General features: G+C 41.0%; 1 protein-coding gene across 3 annotated transcripts in view; it reads left to right on the top strand.

Moving 5' to 3' along the window:
- Positions 1-10,656, top strand: part of CROT (Carnitine O-octanoyltransferase) — a 172,290-nt gene extending 161,634 nt beyond the window's left edge. For all 3 annotated transcript variants that reach the window (XM_071672036.1, XM_071672038.1, XM_071672037.1), the window contains exon 17: positions 9,947-10,656. In XM_071672036.1, coding sequence (XP_071528137.1) covers positions 9,947-10,073 — 127 coding nt within the window. In that variant the 3' untranslated portion in view covers positions 10,074-10,656. The remainder of the gene's footprint in view (positions 1-9,946) is intronic.
- The last annotated feature ends 2,967 nt before the right edge of the window (positions 10,657-13,623 follow it).

Raw genomic sequence — 13,623 nt, 5'->3', positions numbered from 1 at the left:
CTGGTAACTTCCTCACAATCTAGTGCCAACCAGCAAAATCATATTCTCTTCTCAACCCCATTTTTTGATTCCACACAAATTATTATATCAACCACTGTAACAACACAAAAGATCATTAGATATACCCTAGACAACTACATACAGTGAAACATTCAAATGTTGGCATTTCAGACTAATGTTACAGGTAGATAAGGTTACAAGAATGGTTGTGCATTCTTTCCATGCAGACTAACATTTCAGTCAAGATATTGAATGTCCATTAAAGATACTCTCTCTCTCTCTCTCTCTCTCTCTCTCTCTCTCTCTCTCTCTCTTCTCTCTCTCTCTCTCTCTCTCTCTCTCTCTCTCATATATATATATATATATATATATATATATATATACATAATCTTTCTTTTTCTTTCAAACTATTTGCCATTTCCCGCGTTAGCGAGGTAGCGTTTAGAACAGAGAACTGGGCCTTTGAGGGAATATCCTCACCTGGCCCCCTTCTCTGTTTCTTCTTTTGGAAAATTAAAAAAAAGAAAATAATGAGAGGGGAGGATTTCCAGCCTTCTGCTCCCTCCCCTTTTAGTCACCTTCTACGACACGCATGGAGTACGTAGGAAGTATTCTTTCTCCCCATCCCCAGGGTTAATATATATATATATATGTGAACGAATGGGGCCTTTGTTATCTTTTCCTAGCGCTACCTCGCACACATGAGGGGGGGAGGGGGATGGTATTCCATGTGTGGCGAGGTGGCGATGGGAATGAATAAAGGCAGACAGTGTGAATTAGGTGCATGGGTATATATGTATGTGTCTGTGTGTGTATATATATGTGTACATTGAGATGTATAGGTAAGTATATTTGCGTGTGTGGACGTGTGTGTATATACATGTGTATGGGGGTGGGTTGGGCCATTTCTTTCTTCTGTTTCCTTGCGCTACATCGCAAATGCAGGTGACAGCAACAAAGCAAAATAAATAAATAAATAAATATATATGCTCTGTATTTTAACTTTCTAAAAATGGGAAACAGAAGGAGTCACGCGGGGAGTGCTCATCCTCCTCGTAGACTCAGATTGGGGTGTCTAAATGTGTGTGGATGTAACCAAGATGTGAAAAAAGGAGAGATAGGTATTATGTTTGAGGAAAGGAACATGGATGTTTTGGCTCTGAGTGAAACGAAGCTCAAGGGTAGAGGGGAAGAGTGGTTTGGGAATGTCTTTGGAGTAAAGTCAGGGGTTAGTGAGAGGACAAGAGCAAGGGAAGGAGTAGCAGTACTCCTGAAACAGGAGTTGTGGGAGTATGTGATAGAATGTAAGAAAGTAAATTCTCGATTGATATGGGTAAAACTGAAAGTTGATGGAGAGAGATGGGTGATTATTGGTGCATATGCACCTGGGCATGAGAAGAAAGATCATGAGAGGCAAGTGTTTTGGGAGCAGCTGAATGAGTGTGTTAGTGGTTTTGATGCACAAGACCGGGTTATAGTGATGGGTGATTTGAATGCAAAGGTGAGTAATGTGGCAGTTGAGGGAATAATTGGTATACATGGGGTGTTCAGTGTTGTAAATGGAAATGGTGAAGAGCTTGTAGATTTATGTGTTGAAAAAGGACTGGTGATTGGGAATACCTAGTTTAAAAAGCGAGATATACATGAGTATACGTATGTAAGTAGGAGAGATGGCCAGAGAGCGTTATTGGATTACGTGTTAATTGACAGGCGCGCGAAAGAGAGACTTTTGGATGTTAATGTGCTGAGAGGTTCAACTGGAGGGATGTCTGATCATTATCTTGTGGAGGCTAAGGTGAAGAGTGATGGTTGGGGTGAAGAGGGTGGTGAGAGTAAGTGAGCTTGGGAAGGAGACTTGTGTGAGGAAGTACCAGGAGAGACTGAGTACAGAGTGGAAAAAGGTGAGAACAATGGAAGTAAGGGGAGTGGGGGAGGAATGGGATGTATTTAGGGAATCAGTGATGGAGTGCGCAAAAGATGCTTGTGGCATGAGAAGCGTGGGAGGTGGGTTGATTAGAAAGGGTAGTGAGTGGTGGGATGAAGAAGTAATATTATTAGTGAATGAGAAGAGAGAGGCATTTGGACGATTTTTGCAGGGAAAAAATGCAATTGAGTGGGGGATGTATAAAAGAAAGAGACAGGAGGTCAAGAGAAAGGTGCAAGAGGTGAAAAAGAGGGCAAATGAGAGTTGGGGTGAGAGAGTATCATTAGATTTTAGGGAGAATAAAAAGATGTTCTGGAAGGAGGTAAATAAAGTGTGTAAGACAAGGGAGCAAATGGGAACTTCAGTGAAGGGCGCAAATGGGGAGGTGATAACAAGTAGTGGTGATGTGAGAAGGAGATGGAGTGAGTATTTTGAAGGTTTGTTGAATGTGTTTGATGATAGAGTGGCAGATATAGGGTGTTTTGGTCGAGGTGGTGTGCAAAGTGAGAGGGTTAGGGAAAATGATTTGGTAAACAGAGAAGAGGTAGTAAAAGCTTTGCGGAAGATGAAAGCCGGCAAGGCAGCAGGTTTGGATGGTATTGCTGTGGAATCTATTAAAAAAGGGGGTGACTGTATTGTTGACTGGTTGGTAAGGTTATTTAATGTATGTATGACTCATGGTGAGGTGCCTGAGGATTGGCGGAATGCGTGCATAGTGCCATTGTACAAAGGCAAAGGGGATAAGGGTGAGTGCTCAAATTACAGAGGTATAAGTTTGTTGAGTATTCCTGGGAAATTATATGGGAGGGTATTGATTGAGAGGGTGAAGGCATGTACAGAGCATCAGATTGGGGAAGAGCAGTGTGGTTTCAGAAGTGGTAGAGGATGTGTGGATCAGGTGTTTGCTTTGAAGAATGTATGTGAGAAATACTTAGAAAAGCAAATGGATTTGTATGTAGCATTTATGGATCTGGAGAAGGCATATGATAGAGTTGATAGAGATGCTCTGTGGAAGGTATTAAGAATATATAGTGTGGGAGGCAAGTTGTTAGAAGCAGTGAAAAGTTTTTATCGAGGATGTAAGGCATGTGTACGTGTAGGAAGAGAGGAAAGTGATTGGTTCTCAGTGAATGTAGGTTTGTGGCAGGGGTGTGTGATGTCTCCATGGTTGTTTAATTTGGTTATGGATGGGGTTGTTAGGGAGGTAAATGCAAGAGTTATGGAAAGAGGGGCAAGTATGAAGTCTGTTGGGGATGAGAGAGCTTGGGAAGTGAGTCAGTTGTTGTTCGCTGATGATACAGCGCTGGTGGCTGATTCATGTGAGAAACTGCAGAAGCTGGTGACTGAGTTTGGTAAAGTGTGTGGAAGAAGAAAGTTAAGAGTAAATGTGAATAAGAGCAAGGTTATTAGGTACAGTAGAGTTGAGGGTCAAGTCAATTGGGAGGTGAGTTTGAATGGAGAAAAACTGGAGGAAGTGAAGTGTTTTAGATATCTGGGAGTGGATCTGGCAGCAGATGGAACCATGGAAGCGGAAGTGGATCATGGGGTGGGGGAGGGGGCGAAAATTCTGGGGGCCTTGAAGAATGTGTGGAAGTCAAGAACATTATCTCGGAAAGCAAAAATGGGTATGTTTGAAGGAATAGTTGTTCCAACAATGTTGTATGGTTGCGAGGCGTGGGCTATGGATAGAGTTGTGCGCAGGAGGATGGATGTGCTGGAAATGAGATGTTTGAGGACAATGTGTGGTGTGAGGTGGTTTGATCGAGTGAGTAACGTAAGGGTAAGAGAGATGAGTGGAAATAAAAAGAGCATGGTTGAGAGAGCAGAAGAGGGTGTTTTGAAGTGGTTTGGGCACATTGAGAGAATGAGTGAGGAAAGATTGACCAAAAGGATATATGTGTCGGAGGTGGAGGGAACAAGGAGAAGAGGGAGACCAAATTGGAGGTGGAAAGATGGAGTGAAAAAGATTTTGTGTGATCGGGGCCTGAACATGCAGGAGGGTGAAAGGAGGGCAAGGAATAGAGTGAATTGGAGCGATGTGGTATACCGGGGTTGACGTGCTGTCAGTGGATTGAATCAAGGCATGTGAAGCGTCTGGGGTAAACCATGGAAAGCTGTGTAGGTATGTATATTTGCGTGTGTGGACGTATGTATATACATGTGTATGGGGGGGGGTTGGGCCATTTCTTTTGTCTGTTTCCTTGCGCTACCTCGCAAACGCGGGAGACAGCGACAAAGTATAATAATAATAATAATAATATTGATTGAGAGGGTGAAGGCATGTACAGAGCATCAGATTGGAGAAGAGCAGTGTGATTTCAGAAGTGGTAGAGGATGTGTGGATCAGGTGTTTGCTTTGAAGAATGTATGTGAGAAATACTTAGAAAAGCAAATGGATTTGTATGTAGCATTTATGGATCTGGAGAAGGCATATGATAAAGTTGATAGAGATGCTCTGTGGAAGGTATTAAGAATATATGGTGTGGGAGGCAAGTTGTTAGAAGCAGTGAAAAGTTTTTATCGAGGATGTAAGGCATGTGAACGTGTAGGAAGAGAGGAAAGTGATTGGTTCTCAGTGAATGTAGGTTTGCGGCAGGGGTGTGTGATGTCTCCATGGTTGTTTAATTTGTTTATGGATGGGGTTGTTAGGGAGGTGAATGCAAGAGTTTTGGAAAGAGGGGCAAGAATGAAGTCTGTTGTGGATGAGAGAGCTTGGGAAGTGAGTCAGTTGTTGTTCGCTGATGATACAGCGCTGGTGGCTGATTCATGTGAGAAACTGCAGAAGCTGGTGACTGAGTTTGGTAAAGTGTGTAAAAGAAGAAAGTTAAGAGTAAATGTGAATAAGAGCAAGGTTATTAGGTACAGTAGGGTTGAGGGTCAAGTCAATTGGGAGGTAAGTTTGAATGGAGAAAAACTGGAGGAAGTAAAGTGTTTTAGATATCTGGGAGTGGATCTGGCAGTGGATGGAACCATGGAAGAGGAAGTGAATCATAGGGTAGGGGAGGGGGCGAAAATCCTAGGAGCCTTGAAGAATGTGTAGAAGTCGAGAACATTATCTCGGAAAGCAAAAATGGGTATGTTTGAAGGAATAGTGGTTCCAACAATGTTGTATGGTTGCGAGGCGTGGGCTATGGATAGAGTTGTGCGCAGGAGGGTGGATGTGCTGGAAATGAGATGTTTGAGGACAATGTGTGGTGTGAGGTGGTTTGATCGAGTAAGTAATGTAAGGGTAAGAGATATGTGTGGAAATAAAAAGAGCGTGGTTGAGAGAGCAGAAGAGGGTGTTTTGAAATGGTTTGGGCACATGGAGAGAATGAGTGAGGAAAGATTGACCAAGAGGATATATGTGTCGGAGGTGGAGGGAACGAGAAGTGGGAGACCAAATTGGAGGTGGAAAGATGGAATGAAAAAGATTTTGAGTGATCGGGGCCTGAACATGAAGGAGGGTGAAAGGCGGGCAAGGAATAGAGTGAATTGGATCGATGTGGTATACCGGGGTTGACGTGCTGTCAGTGGATTGAATCAGGGCATGTGAAGCGTCTGGGGTAAACCATGGAAAGTTGTGTGGGGCCTGGATGTGGAAAGGGAGCTGTGGTTTCGGGCATTATTGCATGACAGCTAGAGACTGAGTGTGAACGAATGGGGCCTTTGTTGTCTTTTCCTAGCGCTACCCCGCACACATGAGGGGGAGGGGGATGGTATTCCATGTGTGGCGAGGTGGCGATTGGAGTGAATAAAGGCAGACAGTGTGAATTGTGTGCATGGGTATACATATGTATGTGTCTGTGTGTGTACATATATGTATGTATATTTGCGTGTGTGGACGTGTATGTATATACATGTGTATGGGGGTGGGTTTGGCCATTTCTTTCGTGTGTTCCCTTGCGCTACCTTGCAAACGCGGGAGACAGCGACAAAGCAAAATGAAAAAAATAAATATGCTCTGTACATGCCTTCACCCTCTCAATCAATACCCTCCCATGTAATTTCCCAGAAGTACTCAACAAACTTATACCTCTGTAATTTGAGCACTCACCTTTGTCCCCTTTGCCTTTGTACAATGGCACAATGCAAGCATTCTGCCAATCCTCAGGCACCTCACCATGAATCATACATACATTAAATAACCTTACCAACCAGTCAACAATACAGTCACCCCCTTCTGTGGTTTCATAAGTGGTAGAGGATGTGTGGCTCAAGTGTTTGCTTTGAAGAATGTATGTGAGAAATAATTAGAAAAGCAAATGGATTTGTATGTAGCATTTATGGATCTGGAAAAGGCATATGATAGTGTCGATAGAGATGCTCTGTGGAAGGTATTAGGAATATATGGTGTGGGAGGCAAGTTGTTAGAAGCAGTGAAAAGCTTTTATCGAGGATGTAAGGCATGTGTACGTGTAAGAAGAGAGGAAAGTGATTGGTTCTCAGTGAATGTAGGGGTGCGGCAGGGGTGTGTGATGTCTCCATGGTTGTTTAATTTGTTTATGGATGGGGTTGTTAGGGAGGTGAATGCAAGAGGGGCAAGTATGCAGGCTGTTGTGGATGAGAGGGCTTGGGAAGTGAGTAAGTTGTTGTTCACTGATGATACAGCGCTGGTGGCTGATTCATGTGAGAAACTGCAGAAGCTGGTGACTGAGTTTTGGTAAAGTGTGCGAAAGAAGAAAGCTGAGAGTAAATGTGAATAAGAGCAAGGTTATTAGGTACAGTAGGGTTGAGGGTCAAGTCAACTGGGAGGTAAGTCTGAATGGAGAAAAACTGGAGGAAGTGAAGTGTTTTAGATATCTGGGAGTGGATCTGGCAGCGGATGGAACCATGGAACCGGAAGTGAATCATAGGGTGGGCGAGGGGCAAAAATTCTGGGAGCCTTGAAGAATGTGTGGAAGTCGAGAACTTTATCTCGGAATGCAAAAATGGGTATGTTTGAAGGAATAGTTGTTCCAACAATGTTGTATGGTTGGAAGGCGTGGGCTATGGATAGAGTTGTGCGCAGGAGGGTGGATGTGCTGGAGATGAGATGTTTGAGGACAATATGTGGTGTGAGGTGGTTTTATTGAGTAAGTAATGTAAGGGTAAGAGAGATGTGTGGTAATAAAAAGAGTGTGGTTGAGAGAGCAGAAGAGGGTGTTTTGAAATGGTTTGGTCACATGGAGAGAATGAGTGAGGAAAGATTGACCAAGAGGATATATGTGTCAGAGGTGGAGGGAACGAGAAGTAGTAGACCAAATTGGAGGTGGAAAGATTGTGTGAAAAAGATTTTGAGTGATCAGGGCCTGAACATGCAGGAGGATGAAAGGTGTGCAAGGAATAAAGTGAATTGGAACGATGTGGTATACCGGGGTCGACGTGCTGTCAATGGATTGAACCAGGGCATGTGAAGCATCTGGGGTAAACCATGGAAAGTTGTGTGGGGCCTGGATGTGGAAAGGGAGCTGTGGTTTCGATGCATTATACATGACAGGTAGAGACTGTGTGAACGAATGTGGCCTTTATTGTCTTTTCCTAGCGCTACCTCACGCACATGTGGGTGGAGGGGGTTGTCGTTTAATGTGTGGCGGGGTGGCAACAGGAATGAATAAGGGCAGACAGTATGAATTATGTACATGTGTATATATGTATATGTCTGTGTGTGTACATATATGTATACGTTGAGATGTATAGGTATGTATATATGCATGTGTGGACATGTATGTATATACATGTGTAAGTGGGTGGGTTGGGCCATTCTTTCGTCTGTTTTCTTGTGCTGACTTGCTAATGCGGGAGATAGCGACATAGTATAATAGATAGATAAATAAATAAAGAATATATATATGTATATTATATTATAGAATATAAATTGATTATATTATTATGATGTGATTTCTTGCTGTCTCCCGTGTTAGCAAGGTAGCGCAAGGAAACAGACGAAAGAATGGCCCAACCCACCCACATACACATGTATTTACATACGCGTCCACACACACACATATACATACTTATACATTTCAATGTATACATACATACTTACACAGACATATTCATTTATACACATGTACATAACTCATACTTACTGCTCTTATTCATTCCCGTTGCCACCCCGCCACACATGAAATGTCAATTCCCTCCCCCTGCATGCACCCGAGGTAGCACTAGGAAAAGATAATAAAGGCCACATTCGTTCACACACAGTCTCTAGCTGTCATGTATAATGCACCGAAACTACAGCTCCCTTTCTATATCCAGGCCCCACAAAACTTTCCATTGTTTACTCCAGACTCTTTACATTCCCTGTTTCAATCCTTTGACAGCACGTCAACCCCAGTATACCACATCATTCCAATTCACTCTATTCCTTGCACACCTTTCATCCACCTGCATGTTCAGGACCTGATCGCTCAAAATCTTTTTCACTCCATCTTTCCACCTCCAATTTGGTCTCCCACTTCTCCACGTTCCTTCCACCTCTGACACATATATCCTCTTTGTCAATCTTTCCTCTCTCATTCTCTCCAGGTGGCCAAACCATTTCAAAACACCCTCTTCTGCTCTCTCAACCACACTCTTTTTATTACCACACATCTCTTACCCTTTCATTACTTATTTGATCAAACCACCTCTCACCACATATTGTCCTCAAACATCTCATTTCCAACACATCCACCCTCCTCCATACTTCTCTTTCTATAGCTCACGACTCGCAACCATATAACATTGTTTGAACCACTATTCCTTCAAACATACCTATTTTTACTTTCCGAGATAATGTTCTCGCCTTCGAAACATTCTTGAACTCTCCCAGAACCTTTGCCCCCTCCCCCACCCTGTGACTCACTTCCGCTTCCATGATTCCATTCGCTGCTGCTGATTCCCAGATATCTAATGCACTTCACTTCCCCCAGATTTTCTCCATTTAGATTTACCTCCCAATTGGCTTGTCCCTCAACCCAACTGAACATTTCTCTTATTCACATTTACTCTCAGCTTTCTTCTTTCACACACTTTACGAAACTCATATGTATGTGTAGGTGCATATATGTACAAATGAATGAGTAGATGTGTCTTTCTTTGTTTCCTGGCATTACTTCACATGCCAGAAATGGCGATGAAGAATAAAGAATAATTTCCATTGTTTACTTTTTTTTTATGTTGAAGACTTCAGTTACGAACAAAAGTCCACATCAAGGCTGGGCCTTAATTGAAGTTTAAGAATTATGAAATGAAACAAGAAAAGACAAGGGAAAATGTTTACGGTTTTGGAGAAAGTGAAAAAACCTGTCTTTTGAAATGTTCTAGGTCATAGTTATAGGAAGACATGAGAAGATAGAGAGTTCCAAAGCTTTGATGCATAGGGAAAAAAGATGTCAAAACATCAGTGCCAATTTCCTGTTAGTCATGCCATCTTCTCTTGAAGTTAAGAGCCCCCAGTTTATGCCTAAAGTATCAGTTTTTTGTAAGTCTGATTATACTTTAGGCTTTTAGTTTAACTTGCGTTGCTTAGGAGATCATTATTCTCTCTTGAAATTTGGCAGAAGTTTGACATATCGGCTCCTCCCACACATGTATGAATACTTGTGTTTAATAATTGTGATTAGGCTTGTGTAGGAACTGTGTTTTTGTATTTCACCTTAATTGGGGTAATTGATACCTCATTCATGGCATTTAACAGATGACCAACAGAATGTCTTATGGAGAAAATCAGATGTGAAACTGAAGTGTTATGATTTCTTTATTCAAGGTTATTTTAGCCATTTGATAGTACTGTTGAATTCATCCATCCCCTGCTCTTTTATCTAACTCAAGGTGTAGACTGTCAGGAAGAGGGCATAGGTTTTTTTTGTAATCTTGGTAAGCTGGATTTCATTACCATAATTATTGCTTTAGTCTTTAAGTAGCTGTTCATAGTTTTTCAGAATAAATCTTGCCTAATTTAATTAGCTCAGCACTTGCTTGTGGTTAGTTTGGCATTAATTCATTGGCTGATATTGTAGCCCATAGTAAAAAAAAGAGGATTCCTTTTACATGAAAAGTGGTCTTCTCTTTCAGATTCAACTTCTTTGTGAGCAACTTTAAATCCTCAGACAAGACATGTGTGAATGCCTTCAGTGATGCCATTTGTGCCTCTCTTTGTGATATGCAACACCTTTTATCCCTCCCAGAATCACATCTTTAGATTACTGGTTTTACAAGGTTTTTGATATTATGGTGTAATGCATATTTTATTTTAAAGTTTGGAAAGAAATCATTTTATTTCTCAATATATTTTGTGGTATCTCAAGGTAATATATTTTAAAGATCAGCAAATGATGATATGCATAATTGTCTTATTTCAGTTATATCTGTAATTCGGGATACTGTGACATGTGCTTTACAGAAATTCCTGAAAGTTTGAACATATGTATTTTCCATTTTTATTAAGAGGTAATTGTTGACTCTCAAGGGTTTTCAGTGCTGACATTCTTTTAATTCTGTTATGACTTGAAATTATGTCAAAACTCACATGTTAGTGGGATCTGTTTCTGATTAGGTCTTTTGTTGTGGTTAACTCTGTTGCAACTTTAAGTTATGTAAATGATAAAGTAACTAAAAAAGTTGGAATTGATTCATGAAACATAAAAAGAAATTAGCTAAAAGTTGAGTGATTCATGAAACAAAAAAGAAATTAGCTAATTAATTATTTTTTCTTTTTTTAGGCTCCAGTTACAGACAAAAGTCCATTTCAAGGCCAGGCCATAATCAAAATATAAAGAGGTTAATGAAAGGGAAATAGAAAAGAAGAAAAGGTATTTATGAATTTTGGAGGAAGTTAAAAGCCTGTCTTTAAAAAAGTGCTAGGTCATAGTTATTGGGAAAGACATGAGAGGTTAGAGGGTTCCAAAGCTTCAAGGTTTATGGAAACAGTTGTCAAAACAGCTCACATGAGTTGCCAATGGCTACATAGTAATAATGTTACACAGCAGCTTGCCGAGTATTGCTTAGTCAGTCTAGTGGTGGGGAACACAGCAACTTGCCAAGTATTGCGTAGTTAAACAAGTGGTGTAGGTACATAAGCAGCCAGCTCATAGAAGTTAAAGCCAAGATAATACCTACAGAAGAGGGAAAGTGAATCAGTATTGCAGAATAGGGCAAGTGTGTCAAGTTTTGAAGTTAGCTTGGGAGAATTTGAGTCATACCACTTTCAACTCAACTCTGTCAGGTAAGAAAACTGAGCTAGAACCACCCCAGATATGAGAGCAATACTCTGTACAAGTACAGACGATCATCCTTTGTATAAACAGAGCAACTGTTTGGAATAAGAAATTTTAACATCTAAATAGGACTCCCTTTTTCTTGGAGACAAACTTAGCTATTCCATAATATGAGGGTTTCCAAGATAGCATGGATGTTACACTTAGTCAAGAGGTGGGATAATAGAACCTTTGACTCTTGTGAGGAATTCTGGGTAGAGATATGGGTAAAAACTGGGTCTTGGAAGCATTAGCATAGCCTGATTTTGTCTACCCCACTAAGATATTTTGTCTAAGTCTGAGTTTATTGAGAAAGTTGTATTGAGGTGAAAGTTGTGTTGAGGTGAGAGGCAGATTGAGTGAAAGACGGAGCAGAACAGAAGGATGTGGAGAAATGTGGTGTTGAGTCATCAGTGTGTGAGTGTTATTGGTTATTTGTAAAAGAAAGGAAATTGTTGATGAAAAGGAGAAAAAGTGTAGGAATGACATAATCTTGAAGGACGCTGCTGTTGGTGGAGAAAGTTTGAGATGCTGCTCCATCAACAACCAGGGAGATAGATTAACCAAAGAGGAAGCTAGATATGAGGGAGCAAAATAAGGAAAGGAAGCAAAAAGAGTGGAGTTTAGAAATGAGACCCTGATGCCACACCCTGTCAAAAGCTTTTGATATATCAAGGGCAACTACATTGGATTCCCCAAAATCTTTCAGGGTTGATGACCAGACATTAGTAAGGTAGGGAAGAACATCACCACAAAATCTCACCTTACAGAAGCCATACTGGTCATTATGGAGAAGGCTGTGAGATTCAAGACGTCTGAGGATATGAGAGTTAAGATTTCAGAAAACTTGGAAATAGTAGATGTCAAAGCAACAGGACAATGATTAGAGGGGTCAGAATGGTTACCTTTTTTATGGATGGGATGTACCAACTCATGTTTCCAAGAAGGAAAAGTTCTGGTTTTTAAAAAGAAACAGAACAGATGAGCAAGCACAGGTGCAGTTTCGAAGGCACACTCTTTCAATACACAAGGATGGATCCCATCAGATTTATAATCCTTGCTTGTGTCAAGAAAAAAGTTCTTTTAGTACAGTTTGAAAAAAGATTACAGGAAGGAGCATAGAATATAGTAAGAAAAGCATCAGAGGGTGAAAGAATGTTAGAGTCATCTAAGGCAGAGTTAGAGAAGAAATGAGAGAGAGTGAGTTACTTTATTAATGGGAGAGACAGCTATTGAACCATCAGGATGAAAAGGTGAAGGAAAGGTAGAGAAACAGTTGTTAAACTGGAAAGACATCATTGGACAAAGAGAAGTTAACACATTTTCTATGAAAAAGGGAATACTTTTCCTCACAAAAAAGTAGTTGCCGTGATTACAGGCAATGATGAATGCTGAATGGGAATTATAGAAAGGAGATTTTTTCCAGTATGCCTGATCCTTTGCCTGAATTGGCTCAGTATAGGAATGGTGAATGATGGATCAGAATAAAAGGTTGTCTTTGAGGAATAGGGGACAAATGCTTCCATTCCTGCAATAGTAACCTCTGCTGATTATTTGGTAGACAGAAGCAACACCACATAAGAAAGAGTAATTTAACCAAGGAAAGTCAGAAAAGAATTTTTTGTAAAATATTCCAGTCAGTTTTGTTGAGGTATATTCATGTTTAGAAGGGGTTGTTGGAGGGGGTAGTGCCATTGAAATAGACACATTTATGAGAGCATGGTCAGATGAAGCATTTGGGGGCAAGATTGTGTAGCTATAGCACAAAGGATTAGAGGTGAAAAATAGATTCAGGATATTAGTTGAGTTGAGTGGTCACAGCAGTTAGGAATATGGATGGGGTGGGTGATCATTTACTCTAGATCTTTGAGAAAGGAGAGTGTGACTATAGTCTGGACACCAGCTGTATGGGAGGAATTCAACCATTTCTTAAGGTAAGCATTGAAATCCCCTATGTAAAGGATCTCAGTGTGTGAGTGAAAGGATATCATGACCTCATGGTAGGAGTTTAGATAGTTGAAGAAAAATATCACATTTGTAGGATTAGGAGAGCAGTAGGCAAACACAAAGGAAAACAGTGGTAACTGGGAGACAGACGTTTAGCCAGATGACATCAAAGTTTGAAGATTAAAGATCCTTTAAGTGTGCCACAGGTGACATGTTAAGAGACACTGAAACTTTCAAAACTGATAGTATATCATATATATCTTGCTCCATACATAATCTTGCTCCATGATTACCTTCTGTGAGGCTCCTTCGGCACTCTAGAAGTTGGCCACATCCTTTGAACAGGACCAGAGGCACATGGTGAAGTATGTCTGTGTGGGCTGACTGCAGGACATTCGAGGAGCACACGTTCAACATCTTTAGCATGGAAATTGCATCCTGGACATGGGAGATCTTGCTTTGATATGGAGTATGTACTGCTGGTTGGTGTTCAGAATGCAAACAAGAAAGCATGACATGAATATACCAATGAAGTACAGTCTTAGATGG

The sequence above is a fragment of the Panulirus ornatus genome, chromosome 17, assembly GCF_036320965.1.
Source record: "Panulirus ornatus isolate Po-2019 chromosome 17, ASM3632096v1, whole genome shotgun sequence".
Lineage (NCBI taxonomy): Eukaryota > Metazoa > Arthropoda > Malacostraca > Decapoda > Palinuridae > Panulirus > Panulirus ornatus.
The sequence above is the reverse complement of the archived record's forward strand: the minus strand, read 5'-3'. Positions and strand labels throughout refer to the sequence as shown.